The sequence below is a fragment of the Periplaneta americana genome, chromosome 5 (assembly GCF_040183065.1).
Source record: "Periplaneta americana isolate PAMFEO1 chromosome 5, P.americana_PAMFEO1_priV1, whole genome shotgun sequence".
Classification (NCBI taxonomy): domain Eukaryota; kingdom Metazoa; phylum Arthropoda; class Insecta; order Blattodea; family Blattidae; genus Periplaneta; species Periplaneta americana.
Window position 1 is genome coordinate 18,278,959 of NC_091121.1, and position 27,655 is coordinate 18,306,613.

Here is a 27,655-nt window from a genome sequence, read left to right on the forward strand (position 1 = left end):
AAAAGACATTATTTAAAACTCTGCAAGTGGTACGATTTGTGCGCCTAGTTTCTTAAATCGTACCTAGAGGTTGCTTAAATCGTACCCATTTGTAAAATTCACAATTTTCAAAATAAGAACTACATAAAAAATAACTTATTTCATTATATTATTGTCATTTACTATGACATTTTGCTAATACAAATGAGAAACAAAGATGTTTTAAGATACAAGTATTTTTTGTAATATATAAACCTTAAATAGGCTATTATCAAGATCTAATAAAACGAAAACTCGAAGGGTCACTTAAGATTAAGTCACATTTAATAGCTGTATTCCTCCCGTCGACGGATCCATTTGCAGGACGATCCAGACCTCTCTTCATTTTGCCCATCAAATATCGCTTGAAAATCGATTTTGGAATTTTGTACTTACGGCAACATTCATTCAATCCCACCGCTCCGGATCGAAATTCATTCACTGCCTTAAGTAAAGCACTTGGTTTCGATTTTCCGTATTCTCGTTTGGTCATTACTAGACTTCGTGGAATTGCCACGAGAATCGTAAGGTTTACTATGCACGCGGTATAGACTGTATGAGAAGGGGACGTGCAACGCATGGAGTATGCCTCTGATGTAAACACTGAGCAGTATACTACGGTTACAATAAAACCAGTATCCTGCATTCAAGAAATATAATGAATGATCATTAAAGTAGGAAATGTCTAAACATGTAAATACACAATTATTTTGTAGTGAGATATATTAACTCTTAAAATTTAATGTAATATACTCACATCATCTTGAATATGTGCAGTGAAGAGTTACGTACATTTTGAGCGACTGCCAAAGTGAACCTCCTCCGATGGTCACTCAAACAGTTTTTATACTGGGAAAATGTACGTTCAACATCACACTATGTAATAGGAGCATATTTGAAGAACGGAAAGACACTAGGTACTATCTAGTACACTAATTTCAGACGTCTTGTCGTGACCTGATAGTATATCATTTATAATAACGAAGTTGTTAATAGGCAGAATTTTTAGCAATAATGTTTCTCAACTTACAATTCACTTTTTCTGAAATTAGTTAATTGTTATTTTGGATAACGGTTTATGATACTTTATACACTATATTAAGGGCTTCTCAGAGTTGTAGTTTAGACGATTCTAATAGGATGATGCTTTTGAACACGATTTTAAAATTAGAATCAATGAACAGAATATCTTCCAATAGCTGTTCAGAAGGCAATGATTTTACAGCTGCAACAGAGGAACTGTCTGCGCTATCCAATGCATCAATTACGTCCATTTTTTGCCTCAATGTTCTGCATAATAATTAAGAGCATCCAACCACGTTCCCCAACGGGCCAAGACTGGCTGCGGGGGTAAGGGTATTCCAGGAGAAATTATTTGGAACAGCAACACTCTCATTGTAGTATGTTTGATTGAATTTTTGTCTGCACTGAACAAATGTTAAGCTTTGACTGTTTCAACCACAGTAATGCAAAAACAAGTGCTTACATAGGTATACATTAGCTGTAGCTGCTCTATGTATTTGGATCAGTCACAACTCTTAACATGAACTGCTTATACTACGAGACCGGGCGGTCGCTCACCTCTTCTATACTACAGTACATCGGCAACCTGATTGCATGCTGCGTGTGGCAATTCAACGAAGTCTAGTCATTACCTATTCTGGAATTTGAAAATATTATGCACCTAACGTTATTTGTTCACGTTGCCAAAATAGTACTGGTACGATATGAGCAACATTTCAAAGGTACGATTTAGGAAACTAGCACTTCAAGCAAACTATTCAGATTATAACCTGAACAAAGCTGTTACAGTGACTATTTTTACCGTTTAAATAATGCAAACAATCTAATATAAGCTTACTAGGTGTAATAAAACACATTCATTAAACTAACTCAATGTTTCAGTAAAAGCTTACGAAAGAGTAACACAATCTAATATTAGAAATCAGAACTTACTATTAAGCACGATTTACTACAGCTGTTGTCTTGGGTGAAGGCGGAAAACTAAACGAGTATCAGTTTCTATTTGTATTTCATAGAAAATTCTATAGATTGTTCCTACATGAAATACTTTCCTCAATAATAATAGTGGTACGATTTCGGCACCGGTACCATTTAGACTACTTTCCCCTACAGTAAAATGAACACTGGATTCGAGTAATATAGTAGGCCTATGATAAAAACACTCTATCACAAATAAATTCGGAGAAAGATGCGTGTAACCTACCAACTAGGCTGGAATCGACTTAAAAGCAAACATTCTGGTGGGGGGGCAGATAAAAAAGTTAAATTTTTTTCTTCCATCATGTTAATAATGTCAAAAGAAGTGCTTATACAAGTTTTGACCACTCGACCACAATTACGAGGGCCGTAAAAAAATAAGTTCGCCAGGGGCCGTTAACAGATATAAAACATAATTTAATTGGAAAAATTTATTGCATCAGACATAGTAATTGTTGAACTATTTTTCAACATATTCCCCACCGGAATTGAGACATTTGTCGTATCATGGGATCGACAGAGAGGTGCAGACGGCTGTGAAACTGGTTTCGATTCCAGGCGGCTGACTTCTACGTCATAAGGATACAAAAATTAATCCTATGGTATGACAAATGTCTCAATTCCAGTGATTATGTTGACAAATAGCGCAACAATTACTGTATCTGTTTCAATAAATCTTTACATATAATTGTGTTTTTTCTGTAAACGGCCCCAGGGAAAATCACTTTCTGGACTGCCTCTTAATTGCGGTCGAGTGGCCAAAATTTGTATAAGCACTTCTTTTGACTTTATTAACATGGTAGAAGAAAAAAAATTAAATTTTTTATCTGCCCCCAACAGAACGTTTGCTTGTTAGCTCTTACTTTTTGTTTACATACTAGGTCCTAAATGAATATTGTGGAAACCACAAATACACACACACACAAGTATATATCACAGTTCATATCCCAATTCGATTGATAAAAACTGAGAATTTGCTGTACTGTATGTAATGCAAAAGGGTTGGTGATTCAGTACTCTCCAGATGAAAATATGTGAGTAATTCTACATGCACCTTACTACTATGTACGTACATATAATTTTTTTGCAGATTCTCCGGCTGTGTGGAGCCTTAACGAGACGAAGGGTTCCCTCATGAGCAGCTACTTTTATCCCACACACGAGAAGCTTTGTGTTTCTGTAACCTACAAAGGTAGCAATAATACCATCTTAGCAGTAACAGAAGTGTCATCGCAAGATATAAAGCAAGACTTCGTTCAAATGCAGACAACAGAAATGGTAAGCCCACTGAATCCAGAACTGCAATTTAAGTAATTCATTTCTGCCTACAAGATGATCTTAAAGGCCTCGGTAGACACACGGTTCTGCATTGGTTTTTCATCACTCCGACGCATCATTCCGACGGACAGATGGAAAATTGAAATTTGATCCAGGACAACGCTTTCCACAGAACGCAGCGTTCCTGGATTTACGGGTCCAACCTGTCTGATATTTTGGACAATTAGTATTGCTATTACGTAAACGCCAAAAATTCCGGAACTGAGGCAAGTTAGGATCGACCAACACACAGTCGGAGGAGAATCAATAGACATGAATCGATCATATCGGAAACTTGATAAAGCTAAATGTACCATTTTGTTCGATAACAATAAAGCGTGAAAGTTATGATAAATATCTGGTTTTAGGTAAAAACATTTTTTGTTCCTGAAGAATTAGACCAATATTAGGTGAGAGTAGCCATCGATGAACCGTTGCTTTCAATGGACTGTTGGACCGTTGCCATACTCTTGGTCATATTGACTGCGTATGGGTGAAACATCACTTCAAGGCTTCCCCCTCGCGTATGTCACTCCTGAGGTGTCTTTGGTGGCGGCAGCAAACACGTGGGCTGAACAAGAACAAATCCCGATGCCGGAGAGAATTTTTCTCTGTTCCACGCTTCCATCAACATAATCATGACGCAGAATTTCTGCACTGAAATATCATAGGCCTATGTACTTCGGTACATCGTAATATATGGATTAATCTTGCTCGGGATAGGGACCGATGGCGGGTTTATGTTTGGGCGGCAATGAATCTCCGGGTTCCTTAAAAGCCGTAAGTAATTAGCTATTATTATTATTATTATTATTATTATTATTATTATTATTATTATTATTATTATTATTATATTAGAGTGTTCGATTAATATTGAAGTATGTTAAAAGAGGAAGTGCATTATATTTTTATATTTGTGTTTATTTGATTTTTTTGTTACCTCATTAGTCATCATTTTACTTGTGTTTATTTCTATGATTCACGTTATCTAATTACTTTAATTTATAAATAATATTACTCTTCACAAAAGGGAACATGGTTGTATGGAAGGTTAGTAATGTTATAAAATAAATAAACATTATGTTCTTCAGTTCAAGGTTCCATGTTTTATTGATTATTTTATCTACTTTCCGTAATAGTAGCCTTACACCGAATTTTGCACACCTCTACTCCCTCCTACTTATCTGTCCGATTCCACAGTCTTTCTTGTATCATAACTTAAATACTCGGTCACAACATGATAACACGCTAGAAATACCATTCCACACATCATCTCTTTATTCTTCATCTTTCACTGTTGCTACTTCTCGTCACTGGAATTCTCTGCCGCCTGAAGTCAAGGGCTGCCGAACTTTAATTTCCTTTAAATGTAAATTAGAAAAATATCTTATGATGAGTTGCCAGACCTAACGCGCTGCAAATATTTAATGGAATGTGTTCCACTGTATTTATTTTTATTTTTTTTGTTTCTTATTTTTATTATCTAAATCGTGTTTATTTATCACTTAACCCCAATATGTATCCCACTGTGTTGTTTTTTTATTATTAATCTATTTTTTGTGTAAATTTTATTCAATTGTCGGTTTCTGGTTTAATTATGTAAATCCTACTTAATTCTAATCTAATACTAATATGTATACTAATGTGTTTATTTTTAATTTTACTGTGTACATTTTTTATTGACTTATCGGCTTCTGTTTTTATGTGATTTGTATTTGATTCTAACAACATTAATATGTATTCCACTATGTTTATTTTTATTTTTACTGTGTACATTTTTTTATTGAATTATCGGCTTCTGTTTTTGTGTGATTCGTATTTGATTCTAACAACATTAATATGTATTCCACTATGTTTATTTTTCTTTTACTGTGTACATTTTTTTATTGAATTATCGGCTTCTGTTTTTGTGTGATTCGTATTTGATTCTAACAACATTAATATGTATTCCATTATGTTTATTTTTATTTTACTGTGTACATTTTTTTATTGAATTATCGCCTTCTGTTTTTGTGTGATTCGTATTTGATTCTAACAATATTAATATGTATTCCATTATGTTTATTTTTATTTTACTGTGTACATTTTTTTATTGAATTATCGGCTTGTTTTTGTGTGATTCGTATTTGATTCTAACAACATTAATATGTATTCCACTATGTTTATTTTTACTTTACTGTGTACATTTTTTTATTGAATTATCGGCTTCTGTTTTTGTGTGATTCGTATTTGATTCTAACAACATTAATATGTATTCCACTATGTTTATTTTTCTTTTACTGTGTACATTTTTTTATTGAACTATCGGCTTCTGTTTTTGTGTGATTCGTATTTGATTCTAACAACATTAATATGTATTCCACTATGTTTATTTTTCTTTTACTGTGTACATTTTTTTATTGAATTATCGGCTTCTGTTTTTGTGTGATTCGTATTTGATTCTAACAACATTAATATGTATTCCACTATGTTTATTTTTCTTTCACTGTGTACATTTTTTTATTGAATTATCGGCTTCTGTTTTTGTGTGATTCGTATTTGATTCTAACAACAATAATATGTATTCCACTATGTTTATTTTTATTTTACTGTGTACATTTTTTTATTGAATTATCGGCTTCTGTTTTTGTGTGATTCGTATTTGATTCTAACAACATTAATATGTATTCCACTATGTTTATTTTTCTTTTACTGTGTACATTTTTTATTGAATTATCGGCTTCTGTTTTTGTGTGATTCGTATTTGATTCTAACAACATTAATATGTATTCCACTATGTTTATTTTTCTTTTACTGTGTACATTTTTTTATTGAATTATCGGCTTCTGTTTTTGTGTGATTCGTATTTGATTCTAACAACATTAATATGTATTCCACTATGTTTATTTTTCTTTTACTGTGTACATTTTTTTATTGAATTATCGGCTTCTGTTTTTGTGTGATTCGTATTTGATTCTAACAACATTAATATGTATTCCACTATGTTTATTTTTATTGTATGAGATAAATTTTTATGTAACTACCTCTTTTGATCTCATTATGTACCTAAATTGTATCAGTATGTAATTACTTAATTCCGATCCAGTTTTATGTTCAACTGTGTAAGCAAGTTTTAATCCTGTTTGAGTGTAAGAGAAGGCCTTACGGCCTTAACTCTGCCAGGTTAAATAAACCCATTATTATTATTATTATTATTATTATTATTATTATTATTATTACTATTATTAAATAATTCTGTGCTTTAGGCAGCGCTTCATGGAACCCGTTTCTTTCTACCTCCTTTTTTTACTTAGCTGCATCGTTTAACGTTTACCTCACATGCTAATTTATTAGCTATAATATTACGAATTATCAGTGGCGATTCCTCCATAAAGGATACGAGGATGATCCTACAGTTTAATTTCGTACCTCTGAGGATAGAAAACATTTTAATAACAGATTTTGATTTTCAATGCGTCTTGACGTATACATTTCCTTTAAGTTTCCACTTTCTGTCGTGAATTGTCGGCACTGCACAGCCCAGAAAAATAATTTCCGAGGAACCATCCAAATATCTTACAGCAAACGGTATTTCTAGAATTGAAGTTAACGGACAGGGGAGGGTGCGGAGGGCAGGGTACAGATTGAGTTTAACCGAGTTTGAGGATATGACCGCGTATCCTAATACTGCGACCCTTCTTTATGGATGATGGAGACCCTGTCAGAGACTACAATAAGAATTTTCAAGTACCCTTATAGCCTCATTAAATGCAGTTCATTGGTCATTTTAAAAGAATAGAATAAACGAAATAATAAATAATTTAAAATTATAGAATATTTATTTATTTATTCGAATGACAGGTACATAGATAACTTATCTTTGACCTTAACACAACCTCAAGATTAAAACAATTAGATAATAATATAATATAAGATAAAAAACACAATGAATAAAAAACAAAATTACATGAAAATAAATAAAATAAGCTACAATAAACACAAGAATTAACAGGACTTTCAGATGACAGGACTGCCGAAAGAATATCTGAAGTTGTATTTGATCATTTAGAAGAATTTAACTGTAACAAGAAATTAATTGCGCAAACATACGACGGAGCATCGGTAAATATCTGGCAGTAAAATGTCTTAGAAGCCACCTTCACAACTAAAAAGGAGAGGAGAATCGAACTTCATTACGGTACTAATGAATTGCCAGGTCCAGAATGGTGAGTCAAAGACTAACGTAGGCCTACGTGTATTGATTTTACATGCTTTATTATTATTATTGTTATTATTAATATTGTTATTAACAATATATTATTATTATTATTATTATTATTATTATTATTATTATTATTAATATTAGTTTCTGTTTTGATCATCAGTCGTCAATCTCATATCCTACATACAAAAAATATCACGAGTCGCCACTGCAAATTATTTGATCAATTTTATTTCGTCTTTCATATATAACAACACTGAAGATTAAATAGGTCTTTTATATAAAATAACTCCGAAAATAGCTGTAACCACGCAAATAAAATTTGCAACAACCATTTTGCAATGAAGAGAAGCACTTCTTTTCTCGTCAATTGGCAAAGCGAAAGCGCTTTACTACAACGCTTTTAAAACACTCTTTGTTTCACTTTCAAAGTTAGTTCTAAAATCGACTTAATCTATCCAAATTTTAAATCCGCACCCATAAATTTGTACTCTGTACTGCACTCTGATCAACCGAGTAATGACGTAACAGTACCTGCTCCGAAGCCAACCGCTCCGTCCCCAACCATAATTTAAGCACACTTAAATGCCATCGACTTGAGCCGGATCGAACCCGTAACCTGCGACGGTTGATCTGCGCTGCACGTTGGTTGCGCCATTTGCGACGGTCAATGTGTGTGTGTTGGGCCACGTGGGCGCCAATCACGATGGTTGCTCTCTCCTTCCTCTGCCGCGTAGCCGACAGAGTCCGGATCGCTTAGCTCAGCTGAGACGCCAATACACGATGCTGTCCCACGGTGGAGATGATCTCTTTTCAGAGACACTGTGGTTTTGTGGGTGAAGGATTTTAATGTGATTTTTGTCGATCACACGAACAAAATGAGAAAAAAAACCATGGAGTAAAGTTCCACCAATCTAGTTTATTGTGATCACGTCCCTACGTGAGTATGAACGACGGAATACTGGCTGTTGTCTTCTCTGTAATCTCGGCAACGTTTTTCTTTTATCTAACACCTGTTTAAATCACCCTTACTATTTACCGAGTAAGTCACAAACTCAAAAACACGAAGTCTCCACTTTACTACTTCGATCGGCTCAATGGCCGGGAATTGTATGAGAGCGTGTCTTGGGTCGCCCCACGTTTAAATACCTGCTGTGGTGACGCGCTCTCAAGACGCTACCTTTGTTTAGGCTAGCAAAAGCCATCGCGCACGTTCCTCGACAAGGAAAACCCACGCTAGAGTTCAACAGCCTTGCGCGCGTCTTCGACGGTTGAGTGCCCGCACACTTAGGCTTAATGTACTTGTCGCCCGCACGTCTGTGAGAACAAAACACCTATTATACGCTTCGCCGCTCACAAGCGCTTGGGTTCGAATACCTTAAGAAACGGAGAAATCTCTGAGATGAAGCTATACCGTATGTAATATAAAAGAAATATCTCTTCCTATCACTAGACCACCCGACTACAGCTTCAAACCTCGGGCACAGGAAGGCATGAATAGCGATGCAAGTACAAAATCCTCCATATACGAGTTTCCCTCACACCTCAAGATCAGCGGAATCTTTTGTTATAAGCCTAGGACAGTTAGGCCTATCGCAAAATCAGCCGCCGTTTCTTTCTGTAGTAGCCTACTAACTTCAGCTTCTAAAACCTGTTTAGCGGGAATACATTATAAACAACTTAAGAATGAATAGAAGTGTGTCTTATCATGGCACAAGAGATATTGAAAGTGTCCTCTTTCTGCTTTAACACATTAAAGTAAATTATTTCTGGTGATAACTTTTGTTCCCAACAGCTAGACGGATGGAAGACTGCAATTTATAAAGCAGAGTTACCCCGAGAGAAAATTGGAGAAACCACAATCATCGAGTTGACAGCACAATCACCAGATGGTTCCGAGCTTTTGGTGCAAAGAATAGCAGGATGCAATGGAAAAGGTACTCTTGTAGCTAAATATGTACGTAAGAAGCAAGGATTTATCGCGACTAATAATTAAATCGTTGACTACATTATAGAGGTATGTATAATATAAACCAATGTTCATAACCTTTATTTATTCACAGCAGAACGACTAGGTCTTTGGCTTTCCATTCTTGTAACCTGGGTTCGATTTCCGACAGGTTCAAGTCCAATTCGTGGACGAAAAGGATATTTGTTGGTAGGTTTTCGCGAGGTACTCCCGTTTCCTTTCCCAGCATTCCACTATTCCTCTATTATTCATCGTCAAGATCATCATGTGGTGCTTTTTAATTCGCAGCTAATAGAGGGTGTTAGGGTCAGTATGTGACAAATTTGAGGTGTGATAGGTGGTGTCTAATGGAACAAATTTTACTTATAAACCTATATCCAGTGTCAAGCTACATAACTTGGAAACAGTTGCACTAATGACTATTATTCAATTAGTTTTTTTTCTCGTTTCCAGGGTGGGATGCATGGAACGAGAAAATAACTAGGCTACTGTTTTGTTGAGGCAACTCTTTTCATCTCTCCTTGATTTACAACTCAAGTGCGTAGGTCTACATGTTTTCACATAACAAATGAACTACACAAATTACAAATGATTATATGTCAGTAGGCCTACATCTTTACAAAATTAATTTACGTATAGTACATCGCCTGTGGTTTAAAGGAGGTGTTCAACATGGCGCCCACCCAGTTCGTTGCATACATGTCATCACATGCGACTACGATTCTTGCTACCAACGTCTCAGCAGTGTCTGCAAGGGTTTCACAAACCAAACATTTATAGGAAGTAATCCATTGGGGTGAAGTCTGGAGAACGGAAGTGGTCAAGGAACAGGACCTCTTCTTCCTATTCATCTACGAGAATGACGATCCAGATATCTATGCACGGCAAGACTGAAGTGAGGGGGGGGAGCTCCATCATGTTTTCAACGTTATGTAGCTCTTACTGGAGCGTCGCCGGATATGGGTTTATAAGCAAAAGTTGTTCCATTTAATACTACCAATCACACCTCAAAGTTTTTCACACACTCACCCGAACACCCTACAGATGGGGAACACTTGAGTGAATGACGAAAAGACAAGTATTCGCCATTGGATATTGTTTTTATGATTTTCTTTAATAAAATAACAGAGATTCCCAATAAACTCACTACAACCCAGGAAGACATAAGTTTGCACTATTACGAGTACTTATTAAACAATATGGAATATTTGATGTCCAGTTACTACAATATAAATGAAATTTATGCCTGAAAAAACTTCTGAAATAAGTGTACTTCAAAGCAGGAAATTTTCGGAATATTCCTGTTAATGAGAAATGACACACGATCTATAAGATTCAAGCATCAAATAAACTGGGTACACGGAATCTGTGAAGCAGGGGCGTATTTTGCGGGCTACCGGGGGTAGCCCAAGGAAATTACAAAAGAAAAAGTTTATAATATAACATAATGTAATAATTTTGTATTATCAGTTTTACCATAGTAATTAAAATTAAAGTAATTGTTAGATATATTTTGTGTAATGATAGGGTCAGCGGTAGCCCAAACCCTTTAACCAGTATACGCCACTGCTGTGAAGTATGGTCGCGCATAACGTCACATTTAAGAAGGCGGAGCCTAACAGCGCTTGTTCCTTCTACTTTCTTCAAGCCGTGTTGTGTTCCCTCTCCCATGCAATTCCTTTTACGTTTTGATAACTCATTGGGCTAGTCATATTTTGCGCCCTCTCCCATTCAATTCCTTTCGCGTTGACTTCTCATTGGACCAGCCATCTACCTGCGCAGGCTTGTATTTTTTACTGTCAGTCACAGATTTCATGTCCTGGTTTTAACTTAAGTTTTTACATAGGCTATGTCGATTTATTACAATGCTATATTCATCGACATACGTTACCTTTAAATCTGCATTTGTGAACAGTTATGTGGCTTAATACCAATCAATTTTTTTTCCTAGAGTGCAATAAAGGATGCAATTTATAACGGACCAGTTGAGGACGAAGGGTGTAGTCCACCGCTGTGGAGTAACGGTTAGCAAGTTTGACCGTGAAAGGAGCAGGCCCGGGTTAAAATTCTGGTTGGGACAAGTTACCTGGTTGAGGTTTTTACTGGGTTGTTACCTCAATCCGTTAAGAGTTAAGAGCAAATATTAACTTTCGACGCTGGACCCCGGACTCATTTAGTTGGAATTATCACTTTTATCTCTTTCAGACGCTAAATAGACCATAGCAGCTGATAAAGCAAGTAAAGTATCCAATTAAGAATTATGACTGCAACAGGAGTGATAAGAGAACATATCAGTTCTTGTTACACGACTGTATTGCTTGCAATAATTCGAGTATAAGCAAGGCTAAGTTTGAACATTTTCAAAGATATTATGTAGGCTATTTGTTGGATAAAGTAGTTCTGTTTTCATTTGACTAGTCACAAACACGTTACACAGTTTTGAAGCTGACGCATGCCGACCTTTCTTTTGTTCCACATATGTATATGTACACCGAATGGAGCAATATCCGTTGCCACACAACATTCCTTCTTTATGTTAAATTTACGGAAAAGATTTCTCAACAGGATATGCAGGGGCGGCTCGTCCATAAGAGCTGCGGAGCTGCAGCACTCCCTGCTTTGACAGGAAAATAAAAATAATATTTATTTTAATTGTAGAAGAATTGTTACAGCTTTCATTGGTAAATTGCTTTATATTTCATCTGGCCGGGAATATGTACTATTATCTTATGCATAATCTTTTTGCGCGTCGACTGTATTGGAATTGACACTGCATTCGAAGTCGTCCTGGGATCTGCAGGGTGGTCAGCTCATAGAGTGTGTGTCTTGCATGGTCAGGGGGTAGAGAGGTGAAGGGAAGCAGAGGGAAACTGCCGCTGTTTAAGACCCATATCTCGCTGCAGTGGCTTGCAGAGCCAGGCCACAAGAGATCTTTCCTCTCCTCCCACACCGCTATTGTAATGCTGTCAAATGGATTCTCTATTCCCTTGAAACTTAATGACAAAATTTTTATTTTCTTTTCACATACTTTTTGTTGTAGAATCTTATAGAGTTAATATAACGAAATTAATATTCTCTTTTACCTTATTATTACGTATATATCTAGTCTTTAGCAGAACCTAATATTTGCCTTAACTCAAAATGATTGCACGAGTAGAATCCTTTTGATATAGCACGTAAAATATGAAAGAGACTTCTTTTCATTTTTGGAACATTGTTGACAATCAGTATATCCGAGTGTTGCTTTGGTGTGACGTCTTAGTACCGTATCTTAACCAGTGCAAATGTGCAAGCATGAGAGTGTGTGAATTACAGAATATTAATTTTATTTTTCTCAACTTTCTCTTGCGGAGAAGATTGATGTAATGAAGTGAAATTAAAGTGTCGTCCGTTACTTAAAAAATCTTACTTAAGCTTCATCCAGCCGAAATAATGCATATATGTAAGGAAGTATAACAATGAAATTTACGCTAAGCATTTGTGGTTAAGTGGATGTGAACAAAAAAATCTGTATTTTGTTTTCCTTGCCTCCTCTTCGGTGGTGATGCTGCATGGACTAGGAGTAGTGTGACAAATTTAGGACATTTGCCCCTAAAAAGCAAAATGCACGAATCTTCGCAATCTCACCTGAAAAATGTTGTTTCATTGGTTATGTTACGCAACTCACACTGCTGTACAATTAAGTGAAACGAACAGAACAAACATTCTCAAACATAATCAAAAAGTGAGAAAAAATCGTGAAATTATTTAAAAAAAAATATTGATTGTATCAAATTTTGTGGCCAATATGAATTTCCCCTTAGGGGACATGATGAAAAAACGATTCGAAGAACCCTCATGTGTTTCGTGGGTTGCTACAGTCCGTGAGTAATCTAAACGAGCCTCTCAAAAATCATTTGGAACATGCCACTGTTTAAGGTTATTGTAAGACAATTCAGAATGAACTGGTAGATTGTAAGTTGAGTGCCTGCCGATCTGAAATTCAGACTGAAATCGATGGTATTAGTTTTTCTTAGGGATTAGCAAATGGTCCCACAGACATCTCCCAACTAAGTCAGGAAGTATTGGTTTTTCGATAAGTAGTGCATTTATTTTTGCCCTATACTTATCAGTAACGGTATCAAGAAGTGAAATTTGTATGCACCGAAATCTACTGCAGCTCTCCCAATCCACAAGTTCACGAGCCGCCACTGAGGATATGTACAGTATCAGTGAGTGGTGATAATAATTTGACAATTTACTTGCAGGTAATGAAGACGTTCTGGTGTTAAAAGATTATCGATATGTTAATCATCTCTCAGTTGGATGTGATCTAGCCATTGCTGAAAACACTGAAGGTGAGATATTTAATATACATAACCAAATGCTCCGTGGCTATTTAATAATATATAAAATGTATATAATTTAAAGGGATTTAGATATATTTCGTGTGTAAAATACACAATTACATAATTTTAGGCTTTTATTTAAAGAAATAAATTTAAAATGTGGAAAACAAATTAGTGTTATTATTGTAATAATTTTAAAATTATTGAAAATAATGTCTAATATTAATAGAGCAAACACTACTTGCTACTAACGACTTAATAGGTGTAATAACAGAGAAAAAATTAAAAAGCAGAAAGTAGATCCCACTCTTAAGAGTGTAACCGCTTTGCGTCTCTTGTATATGAAGAGAACGAGTCAACTTATGTGAAAGCAAATTTCTCAAACACATACAGCAACTTATGTCTATGGATATCGTCGAGATAAAGTTGGACCCTTCTCTGGATCAAATCCTATACGTACTGTATAGGATTTAAAAATCAGGAGACTGTGCTGGCCAAGGCAACACTTGAATTCCTTCGGTACTAAGACAGTCCTCAACACACTTCGCGACATGTGGAACGGGTTGTTCTTATCATGCATTTAGGTGAACTCTTCACCAACCGCCCCTACAATTAGGCCTAAGGCATTGTTGGTTGCAGTATTGTAACTACATGTCCGTGTAGGTAACGAGTCTTCGATAGGACCTCAATCCAAATATTGACTCGTCTGTAAATAACATAGCAGACCATTGTTCCTGGGACCAGTGAAAATGTTGCTGTCCCCACTACAATCTTTGATTGCGGTTTTCCCTCCTCAATAGGCCTACTGGGAACCTAATAGGAGGCGAGAACATAGATTTGCTTCATGCAGACGATTGCTAATGGTTTGCGCATGAATAGAAATATCGTATGTGTGTAGATGGCGAAATTCAAGCAAAAGTACACCGACTGGCTTGATTGACCAAGTAGTGGTCTTGTACAGCAGCTGTTAAACATCAAGGACTGCACGCTGTTCAGCTAGAGTTCCCGTCGTGTGATACCGCCTGAATTAACGACCAATGACAGTCTAGTATGTTCGTAAAGCTTGAGCATTATCATCAACTTGACGTTGGTGTGCAGGAAATATTCCTAGGTATGGTCCTCTGCTTTGCATCTATATCCAAATGTCTGCGTTGATTTTGATTTTCTATTACTTAGAGACATTTATAATTTCGATCTGCAGTACTAAATTAGTCGTATTGGAAGTCAACTTAAATAACAAAATTTATGACATATTTCATTTCGCTTATTAGTACTCATTCATATTAATGCTGAATATAATCACAAAACAAAATACAAGCTTGTTGACAAATTCCTCTCCATGGCAAGAAGTAAGGTCACACGATTATGATAATAAACAAAATTATATGCCTACATTGCTTTTTGCGGACGACCAAGTTTTAATATCCAGTTCTGAAAATGGGGCACAGAGGGCTCTATTCCAATTAAATAATATAAGTAAAAGTTTTAGCTTAAACATTTCAATTAATAAAACAAAAGTTTTAGCATTTAGAGGAGCAGATACATTAAGAGCCAAAATTGTCTTGGAAGGAAAAATTATTGAACAGATAAATTGTTTCAATTATCTTGGGTGCAACATTTCTTATATGAAGAATGAAGATATTCAAAACAAGATAATAAATTCAGCTATGTATGCGCTGTCATTAATAGATCCCTAAAAAGTACTAGGAAAGAAACAAAAATTAAATTTTATGAGTTAATGGCAGTGCCAATGTTGCTTTATGGGTCTGAATTTTGGATCCTGACTAAAAAAGAAGAAAGAAGAATAGAAGCAGCAGAGATGAAATTTCTAAGATCTGTAGCAGGTTACACCTTATTGGATAGGAAAAGAACTGATGATATAAGGAGGGAACTAAGCATTTTTAAATTAATAGACAGAATAAAACAATATAGAAACGATTGGAAACAACATATACAAAGAATGGAAGTAGACCGCATACCAAAACTGATGATGAACTATAACCCAATAGGTAGAAGAAATGTTGGTAGACCGAAAACAAGATGGGCTCAACAGTGTTAAAAAAATGAGACCGGAACGAGCCTTATAAGGCTTAATCCATGATGCTGATGATGATCATGATATGCCTATTAACATGTACCAGAAATTTAAAACGCAGCGAAGATACAAGATATCTCTATTCAATGTTTAATTTTCCTGAGTCTGGGATAGCACCGGAGAAAGAATCTACTAAATGTCCCAAAGACAACACAATTCCGTTTGATGTAAAAGTCTAGGTTCTACGTACAAGAGAGAAAAATTGTAACTTTTGACATGAAAAATTTACTCTGATGTCATTCGTGGTACCATGGAAATGGAAATGTATGATGAACTTAGTGTCTCGTAGCTTTCTACACCCGTCTCCCCCATTCTCTATTCAATGTACAGACACGGAATTAAAATTTGGAGTGAGTCTTGATGGGAGTCTACTTTTATGTAACTTCACATGACTATCCACAAGTAGCATATATACAGGGGCTCTTGTTTACTGCACATGCGCAGTGTGTTGTAAGTGAAACTTATAACAACAATAAGGGAGCTCCAAATTTTATTTCCGTATCTGTACCTCATTCTACATAATAGTCATGGAAATATTGGATATAGGCCTACTGGTTATGTATAACGTATACATGAATATCAAATAAAATACACCACAGTGTTTGAGAAAGTAGCTATATTATTATTTTAAATCGAGTAGGCCTATAGACGTTTTACGCAAACAGTTGGATTTCCTTACATAACCTGTCATTTTTTTTTCTAATTCTTGTTCTGATTAGGAAGTGACGTTTTTATGTTAATGTATGTTCACAATAAATGGAAAACATTAACTTAATGACATTAATACTATTCAGATAAAGTGGTTGTATATAACATAAAAAAGAAATATAATGAAATTCATTAGGGTCTATTACGTGGCAAAATACATGTACCGATATGCTGCTATATTGATTATATCTACACGCATTAAATTACAGAAGTAAAAATACGAATGACCGATCCCACTTCGGGCAGCGACTAGAGAAAGAATATTAACTGTTTTTAATTATGGTTCATTTAACGACGCTCGCAACTGCAGAGGTTATATCAGCGTCACCGGTGAAGAATAGGCCTATTTATCTTGCACCTAATTTATTCCTTGAATATATCTTTGTTGCAGACTATTCATAACACTTGACCTATAAACATACAGAAAAAGCAACAAACAAACAAAATGAAAAGAAAAACAGAGCGGAGTCATGCATAAGAAATTCCTTCAAGTGTAAACCTAAGCTTTCACGGAATCAACCGAAGTGTTCCGAAGGGGACTTAGCGTATGGCAGCTGGTTATTTTTTTTTGTCTAAAACTGTACATATTCACAACTATTCACTGATATATTATGCTTCTAGAGTAGGTACACCGTTTGGTGTTCTATCTCTTTTGCAAACAAAAATACTATTAGGCCTATTTCATCCGTTATAATAACAAACAACTCTTAAGTAACAAATCTTATGTTTTTGTTTCAGATCGGTCATTGGAACTTTTCACTACTGAATCGTATACAGCAGAAAGGACAGAGAACGGTAATATTTGTTTTTATTAAGTATTTGTATAATGTAAAATGTGATTGCTCCAGGAAACGCCGCCTGAGCAAGCATAACTAACAGGCTAAATTAGAGAATGATAAGGAGGCCTACTTAATGCTATCTTAAGGAAAGAACCAACTCCTGATACCTCCGTAACATATATTTTTAGCTACTCTCATGTATCAGCCAATAGAAACTGAATTCGTCACTAGTGTTTCCGACGCCACAAGGCAAGTGCGAACGACGAGCGACGTTATCACATGATCCTTAGCTCAGTTGTCATTGTATCACAGTCTTGTATATACAGTCACGAAGCTTGAGTTGTGAGGATGCTAGGAACAATTGGTTGTGCCGGTACTATTTTGCACTGTCTGTAATGAGGCGATATTAGCGATCCTAGTAGTTAACAACTATCTATGGATGCGTATTTACTACGTATTGAGCTTCGTGACTGTATATACTAGACTGTGATTGTATTGTAAACACTTCCGTGCTTACTGAACAACAAATTCCTGTCTGCCTACTAACTGCCTCGGAGTGAGGAAGCATGAATACTGCCTGCTAGCTGCAAAGCTGCACTCTAGCCCTATACCTTCCACGTGCTTCACTAGCAACATCAAAAGTCGATATAAGTATTCATGATTTCTAACCCATCTTGAGAAGTCATTAATCTGCGCTCCCGTTGAAGTGCGCAGATTGTATTGAGGTTTCATTACACTGTAATACATGCCATAAGTTCTTAACGTTTTAAAGTAGTAATAGCAGATCCTAGGCTCACATTCGAGTAATAGGTCTTTATTTGTGATAAGCATGTAAAAATTGTAATCGACTAAGGAAGTAGGAAGAAGAATTTGGTGTGATGTGTGCCGAAAGTGCTCAAAGATCAATGAGGTCTATTATTTTTAATAATACAATTAAGAACTTTCTTGTGTTCTTATCATACATATTCTGAAGTGATACAGTGTTAAAAGTTGTGTAATCAAGATGTATAATGCAATTAACTTCTAAACATACATGGAACAAAGGCTGAATCTATTTTTGGAGTACAAATGCCGACTAACGTTTTCGAAAAGATTTCTGTCAGTAGTCATACGGCCTCGGCTCCAATAAATTAAATGAGAACAATGATTACAGTTAAGGTTATTATTGTTACATTATGGTAGTCACACTCCCTTAATCTGACTCCTTACTAATTTTATTTGTGACGAAATCTAAGATCAATTTTGCAAAAGTAACCTCCACTCTCTGTAAATAATATTTAGAGGGAAATGCAATCAATTTCAAATCACGAATTTTAATAATCTGTTAGGAGTAATAGTAGTTGTAGTATTTTTCCTGGAAGAGTAAAGGCCATATGACTTTCCCTTCCACTCAACCAGGTTTGAATCATAATCATAAAATACATAAAGTATATACAAAAAAATACAAAACAACACAGAAGTAGACATCTAAAAGATTAGGTCTACATAAAAAGTAGACAATTACTGTTTGTAACAAATTTGTATGAAAGTTAAAGGTGTACTATTCGTCCCTTGTTACATGCTCTCTGAGCATTGAATTTGTAATGATGATAATGGCCTAATTCATATCTCTGAAGAAATTACCTTTTAATATGGTAGCAATATGTTATTTCAGATGTAAAATAATGCACGCAATGTACAGTAAGTGTTAGTAGTATCAGAAATAAATTATGATGTTCAACAGAAAAAGATATGTACAATTTGTACATCACCTATGTAGCGTAATTCTCTGATCTACAGTCAACTTTATGCTTATGTTACAGATGACAGTTTGGAATATGCGGCAACAACGCCATATCCCGAAGAAATGACTACTGATGGTAAGAACTGTTCCATTGTCTTCACGTTACAGATGGTTGTGGTATATTTCGTAGTATCAAGAGTGCTTAATAACATGTTAGATTCATTACAGAGATCGATTTAGGACTGAAAATAGTAGAAATTTAATCCTCACAGCATTTCTGTGACGTGAAATGTTGTTTTGTACATCAGACGGTTCCAAATTAAATCCGACGCTGCCACTGCTCCTCATAAGCTAAACGTATTTTAGTTATAAGTAGACTTCGTGGAATTGCCACGAGAATCGCAAGGTTTACTGCGCACGCGGTATAGACTGTATGAGGGTGTGCAACGGATGGAGTATGCCTCAGTAAATACTGGGCAGTATGCTGCGGTTACAATAAAACCTGTATCCTGCGTTCAAGGAATATAAAGAATGATCATTGAAGTAGGAAATATCTATACACAATTATTTTATAGTGAGATATATTAACTCTTAAAATTTAATGTAAGAAACTCACATCATCCTTGAATATGTGCATTACAGTGAAGAGTTACGTACATTTTGAGCGACTGCAAAGTAATCTTCTCCGATGGTTACTTAAACAGTTTTTATTTCGAGAAAATGCACGTTCAACATCACACAATGTAATACGTACATATTGAAAAACGGAAAGTCACTACTTCTTAGTACACCAACTTCAGATGTCTTGTCGTGAACTGATGGTACATCATTTATAATACGAAGTTGTTAATAGGCAGAATTTTTAGCAATAATGTTTCTCAACTTACATTTCACTTTTTCTGAAATTAGTGAATTGTTATTTTGGATAACTGTTTTTGATTCTTTATCCACTTTATTAGGGGCTTCTGAGAGTTGTAGTTTAGACGATTCTAACAGGATGATGCTTTTGGACACGATGTTAAAATTAGAATCAATGAACAGAATATCTTCCAATAGCTATTCAGAAGGCAATGATTTTACAGCTGCAACAGCGGAGCTGTCTGTGCTATCCAATGCATAAATTACGTCCATTTTTTGCCTCAATGTTCTGCATAATAATTAACAGCATCCAACCACGTTCCCCAACGGGCCAAGACTGGCTGCGGGGGTAAGGGTATTCCAGGGGAAATTATTTGGAACAGCAACACTCTCATTGTAGTATGTTTGATTGAATTATTGTCTGCGCTGAACAAATGTTAAGCTTTGACTATTCCAAGCACAGTAATGCAAAAACAAGTGCTTACTTAGATAAACATTAGCTGTAGCTGCTCTACATATTTGGACCGGTCACAACTCTTAACATGAACTGCTTATACTACGAGACCGGGCGGTCGCTCGCCTCCTCTATACTACCGTACATCGGCAACCTGATAGCATGTTGCATGTGGCAATTCAACGAAGTCTAGTTATAACAGTAATTCGTTCGCAATCCTGTTGAAAACGCTATAGGAGTATTTCAATGCTGCCAATTGCTACCGAATAAATAATAGGGTGATCTTGAGATTTAGCAGATGGTATTTGGGAAATCTTTGCGCTTACAGACATCTTGCTTTCGCTACGCTGCTGTCGGCACATCCATACATGAAGTGCATTGCGCATGCCTACCATTGTACGCTTCCAAGCCATCGACATAGCTCAGGCGGCAGCGCGTTTGCTGATTCAGAGCTTTACTCGGACCTGTGTTCAATTCTCGCTTCGTATGATTACGAGGTTGAGATTTCGCTGATAATTTCCTCGACTGTAAGGTGAATGTCGGATAATTCATGGCGAAACCTTGGCCTCATCTCGCCAAATACCATCTCACTATCACCAATTCCACGACAGTAAATAGTTACCTAATAGTTGATATCATCACTATTATCATCATAATCACCGTCTTTACTTTAACGTCTTTACAGGCCAGTGCCCGTCTCTCCATCTTTTCATTGGTCGTACCTGACTTCTTCCTCCTTTCGGTTGGTATTTAATTGCTTTTTGTGAAGTGTAGAGTCATCCATTCTGTCCACATGCTGTCTCCAATAATTTTTCTGGTCTCCTATTTTATTATAGAATGAATATATTTCTACTCGTAGTTCTTATCAAATATCTTCATTTCGAATTTTATAAACTCTTGAGCATCCTTTCACACTGCGCAGAAATCTCATCTCAGCAGATGGGTTTATACTAGCCTAATCTTATTTGTGTAAAAACCCCAATTTCATAACAATATAAATGGAGTATGCATTATAAATTTATTTTTTATGATTCTATTAAATAAATAAATAAATAAATAAATACTTGCATAAGTAAACAAATAAACAAACAAATAAAAACAAACAAACAAATTTAAATAATTGTCCGCGCTTTGCCTCGAATAACTATACATTTTCTTTAATATCGTTATCATCTCTGATTGGAGTTCTGATTGATATGTACAGTCTTAGAAAAAAGTTTTGTCATACAGATACTTTCTAAGTTCCAGAAAGAAAGCAGAGAACGAGCGACCTGGTTCATAAGAGGACGACTAGTTGAGGTAATAAAATTAGTTTTGTTTCGTTGTATGTCTGATCATGCGCACTGCCTCCTTTCTGGGACTTATAGAGTATCTTTACAACAAAACTTCTTTCCAAGACTGTACATCTAGTATCAGGCAGTAGGCTACATCTCACTTGAACTATATATGTCAGAGAAAGAACAATAATTGTATACATCTGAAGTCTGATTAGTGTACTATATAACTAGTCAGCGAAATGTAGAATGGAGCGGGAGAGGAATTGGCCACCCTACTCCATTATCTCCTGACTTAGTTGCCGGATGAGTAATGCCTTACTGGTGTCACTTATGGGGTTCCAATCTATGACAAACCACATAATGGCTATCATATTTATAACATATCGCTTCCCAGATTTCCTACTTGAAAAGGGTTACCTGTCCTATAATCTTATTCGCTATATAAATCTTACATTTCACAACATTTTTCCCTTAAAATTTAATTACTTTTGTTTTTGTAGTTGATGTTTTGAAAATTGCAACGTTTGAATCTGAGTTTTGTAGTTCTATTTCAGTGTTGTGTATTAAAATTATGTCATCGGCAAACAACAAAATATTCACATTTTATCTATCAATTAAAACATCAGAATCTGCTCAAATTTTACTTTTTGAAGAATTTTGTCACAATATAATATCAAACAGGATAGGTGATGAACTACACCTTTATCTTAGACTTACATTAGTTTCAATTTCACTAGTTAGATTATTTTCTGATTTTTTATAAATTCCTATGGTGTTATATAAATTCTTTTTCATTATAATAACATCCTTTGGTTTTATATTCCGAACAAATTTAAGCCTGTAAACCTTGCCACACGCCTTTATAACATCAATATAATTCATGTGACATTATCAATACAAGATCTCCTATTCTTAATGTAAGTCTGTACACCGAATTTGGACAAAAAAAAAAAAAAAAGAAATTTTGGTTTTTATCGTTTTTCGGTAGTTTAATATATGTAAAATGATATGATTTTATTTCTTCTAATTGTCAGCTTTTAGCCCTATCTTCAGCAAAAATATTGTAGTGATTCTTAATGCAAAAAAATGTCATCAATGAAAATTATTTTTTGCCAACCGCTAAGTGGAATTTTAAATTTATTTATCCGATTCTATACATAATAGTATGTTACATATGCCCTATTTTTTTTTCCACATTTGTATCTTTTATCACTTCTGAGAAAGTGCTCCCAAAATTAAGGAATTTAACATTGCATGTGTGGAAGATCTTTGGCACCATTTTTCTGCACTTTCTTATTTTTGTGACATTGGTGCACTTTTCTCTGAAAGTATTGTACCCAGAAGGTTGAAATTAATATAAGATATCAATGTGATGGCATTTTACACAGTAGGTTAAAAAATAAGGTTATTTCCATTTTCAACAAAAGTAAAAAATAATTTGTAGTAATTCTTAAAGCAAAAAATGTTATAGGGTAAATATTGGTAATTTCGTGGCAGTGGTTATTTCGTGATATTTTTTTCCTGGCTGTTTCGTGAGCTAACCAATGGTGTTACGAGATTCAAATTTCCGCCAAGGGATTGCATATGTTGTCCGGTTTCCAATAACATACAGCAACGCTTTGTGTGACTATTGTAGCTGCTTCAATGAGCTTTTGTGTTTGGAGAGAGCAAGTTAGAGTCGATTTTTCAGGCGTACAAATTTTTTGGATGTTTATAATTGCATTACAGGTTTTTTACTGAACATAAGCATATGATATGTAGTACAAGGATTTATTGTATGTTAGTGAAATTTTAGAAAAGATTTTTGGAATTTTAGATACACCTGTAGTCGCCATATAGGCTTAGCTTTACTGATAGAAATCTTAGCTGTTTGAGGCGAAATTTTGTTGGGCATTACAGTTAAGTCCACAAAGAAATTCGAGAAACAGTGCCCAGTGAACTTTTGAACCAGTATGCGAATGGTGGAGCTGACTTACTTCCAAGAATTGTGCCAGGAGATGAAACATGACTCCACCATTTTGAACCGGAGACAAAGAGGCAGACAATTGAGTGGAATCATGCAAATTCACCAAAGAAATAGAAATTCAAAACTTTGCCTTCGGCAGGAAAAGTTATGGCCACTGTATTTTTCGATTCAGAAGGATTCTTACTTGTGGACATCATACCACACGAAACCACCATTAATTCTGACGCGTATGTGGCAACTCTCAAGAAATTTCAAGCTCGAATGAGTCGTGTTCGACCACATCGGGAAAAGCAGGATGTTCTGCTATTGCACGACAACGCACGGTCACATGTCAGTCACAAGACCACAGACCAGATCAGAAAACTGAGATAGACAACACTGAAACATCCGCCTTACAGTCCTGATCTTCCCGATCTTGCGATTACAATTTCTTTGGTAAACTAAAGGATCCCTTCGAGGAACGAGGTTAGAAGATGACTCCCTCGTGCACGCTACTAAAGAGTGTCTCAGACGTGTTGATCCAGACTTTTACCGTGCTGGTCTACAGGCCTTCGTTCCTAGGTGACGTAAGGCAGTTGAAAGGGGAGGGGATTATGTGGAAAAGTGACATTTTGTTCCTAAAGAATGTATCTACATTCTGTGAAAATAGCAAAGCTGTAGGATAATAATGTAATTTTTGGATAAATGTGCATTACTTTTGTAGTGACCCTCGTAACATATAGTAAAGTACATAATAAAAATGTTCACCCTTTTAGGGCAAAGAAGATCCCTTTTAAATTTCAATTTTCATTTTGATTTCATTAATATTATATGTTGATATGTATTTCTATGTTTTCTTGCTATGAATATTAGCCGGAATTACTATGTTTGAAGTCTTGTAATAATAAATGATAATTTCATTTGACTTTAATGAATTTTTCCAGAAGTCTTCTATCTCTCACGAAATTATCAATGTAATATCACGAAATGACTAAGGTTATCACGAAATAACCAACCAATTAGCTTAAGTTATAAAGGTGGTTTTGGCAATTGTTAAAAAACGTATCCAATCTTTTATGTCTCCAAATTTGTACAGCACATTATCGTCTCTTAGATGGAAAAATAGGAATAAGAAAATAATTACACATTTGTATTTTAAATTAATTTTCATAAAATTATCACGAAATTACCAACGTTTACTCTAAATGAAAAATACAAGTTTTTTTCGTTTTTTTTTTCCAACCGCTCAGTGGAATTTTAAATTCATTTAACGGGTTGTATAATTAAAGGTGTGTTACATAAGCCGTATTTTTTATACATTTGTATCTTTTATAACTTCTGAGAAAAGTGTATCCAAAATTGAGGAATTTAACATTGTAAGATATGGAAACACAGACTCCCCTTAAATCTACTTTATTCTTCTAATATTAGGGGTTCTGTTGAGATTTTTGTGTTTTAATTTATTATTTTTCTAAAGATCTTGTATTCTACGTCCACAAGTCTTAACCTCTATAGTTTTCGTAACTGGTTCTATTCCCATTCTTAAAAACTGAAGTTATTAATCCAACTTTCTACTCATCTGGAATTTAACATCTTTGCCAATACAAATTATAAAAGTGTACAAATCTTAATTTCGGAATTAGACTACCATATTTCGTGAGATTATAGATGATATAGTGTCATAAAATAATATACTTCCATACCGCAAATTTCAGTAATAAGCTATATAATCAGTAGAATGCTTTATCATTTTCAACTGCCGATATTATCGAACGCTGATAAGTTGAAAAAAAAAGCATAAACGACAAACGTAGGGGCAGCTGTATCGGAGCTGGTTTTTATGCATTTCTTACTATTTTGTTTCCTGAATCCCCAAATGAAACACATTTCACACATTGCGAAACATAGTGTAAGCTTCTATCGTAATATAACATTTATTCTGAGTCAGTATTCACTGTTAATGTTTCAGATCGGACATTAGAAACGGCCAACACGGAGTTTTACTATGCAGTGAAGCCGAATACAGATGGTAAAATTTATTATAATGTACTTTCTCAATTTTTATAACTCCGCAACTGTAGTATGAAGTATTATTATTACTGAATTTCCAAATTTATTGGATCCTATTTTACCCGAAAGTATATTAGATCTGTAATTAAATCATAAATAATATAGCCACATACAAATACTTATATACTGGGTGTTCATTTCAAAGTGTGTCATGACGTCACTGTTGTTGGGTCACCGATTTGAAGCGAGTTTCAGCTTATATGTTAGAGAAGTTGCCTATTATTTAAGGCGTTCTTCAATCTGAACTTGAGAACGTGTACGGTATAACTTGAACGTCGTAGCAACAAATGGCGGTCTGTACGGTCTGTGTGCTACCATAACCTCTTTCGAACTGTGTTTTGCGCCAGCAAGTCATACGCAGGGTATTTGTTATCATCGGTTGCGTACGGTAACATTCCACAACACAAATCAAATGCTCCGTGTCCATGTTGACCGTCGAAGTTAATGTCAACAAATACGTAAGTAATCGTCTTAACCCTCTCCCCATATCCCGACAGTACGTATTTCCAAACAGTTCACATTCCTGCCACTACCGGCATTACCGTACGTATCGGTACGTACTCTTCAGAATGAACGCCGTACTTGCTAGGCAACTTCTCTGCCTCTTAGGTTATACACCTCTGCGGAAGTGTAGGAAGATTGAATTCTCTAGGCTCATCAGCTAGCCACATGACGGCATACAGCGAGCCATGACAAATTTTGAATTGAACACCCAGTATATAGGAGAGTCAGGTAGTATCGGACATTGGGTAATATCGGACAGTGAGTTTCTTTCATTTACCACACGATGATAGAACCTGATTGATATGGTTACGTTTCTCTATGCGACATCACAGAAACGTAACCATGTCATTCAGGTACTATCATCGTGTGGTAGATGAAAGAAACTCACTGTCCGGTATTACCCGATGTCCGATACTACCCGACTCTCCCCTAAAATATATACATATGACATAAAACACAAATTATATTAAATGTGTATGACATAATAAAAATCATAGTTATATTATATACAAATCTGTAGATATAAGATAAAACAATCAATACATCAAAAAAGATACACAATATATGAAACACAGACATATTACCAAAGCTCGGAACTTGGGGACTTGTGTCTTTGAACGTGGCTAAGCGACCGGAATTCAATGTCAATAAACTCCCGCTTCCAGCACAGAGGTACTGTAAGGTCTGCTATAAAAGTGGTTCCTGGCTGGAACAACATAATGATAATATTATGGTAGGTTGAAACAAGTAATTTTATAGCATATATATATACATAAACATGCAAAATATATCAAATTTATAGTTCTGCTTTGTATATTTTATTACAGTGTATGACTACATACATTCGAATATTTTTCGAACCCATACCTTCTTCGTCTGTTAAATATGATTTGAAACGAAAGAAACTTATTTCCACGTCACATGAAGTGACGGGAGCAAAATTAACTTTTTTATTTTATTTATTTTAACTAGCTACCTACTGAATACAAATTACATTTATAAAACAAAAATGTTTCTAGCCACTACCGTAAGAGCCAGGCTCGTGTACGGTGTGGTCTTAGTCAATAATATAACATAAAATTTACAAGGACACTTCACTAAATACAGTAAGTAACTTAATTCAAACCAATAAATACAACACAAGAGCAAGAATAAAGAAGAAAGAGAAAAAGAGAAAAAAATACATATTTAATATAAATTGACAATTCGACAGAAGCCAGTGATATTCAATAAAAACAAGAATATAGTAGACAGAAATATAAGGTAAAAAAAAATACATTTGTTAATATTATATTATATCGTGGATAATTTTACAAATTTATTTTTTAAAAGCTTCAATTTTAAAATATTTCAAATTTGGAAAATGGTTTGTAATTATATTATAAAGTCTAAGGCCGAAATAAAGTGT

At 35.1% G+C, this 27,655-nt stretch overlaps 1 protein-coding gene across 3 annotated transcripts in view; it reads left to right on the top strand.

Moving 5' to 3' along the window:
* Window positions 1-27,655, top strand: part of LOC138699503 (tenascin-R-like) — a 113,659-nt gene that overhangs the window by 23,724 nt on the left and 62,280 nt on the right. For all 3 annotated transcript variants that reach the window (XM_069825446.1, XM_069825444.1, XM_069825445.1), the window contains exons 7-12: window positions 3,110-3,297; window positions 9,333-9,474; window positions 13,754-13,843; window positions 17,376-17,432; window positions 19,219-19,275; window positions 25,643-25,702. In XM_069825446.1, the coding sequence (XP_069681547.1) occupies window positions 3,110-3,297; window positions 9,333-9,474; window positions 13,754-13,843; window positions 17,376-17,432; window positions 19,219-19,275; window positions 25,643-25,702 (594 nt within the window). The remainder of the gene's footprint in view (window positions 1-3,109; window positions 3,298-9,332; window positions 9,475-13,753; window positions 13,844-17,375; window positions 17,433-19,218; window positions 19,276-25,642; window positions 25,703-27,655) is intronic.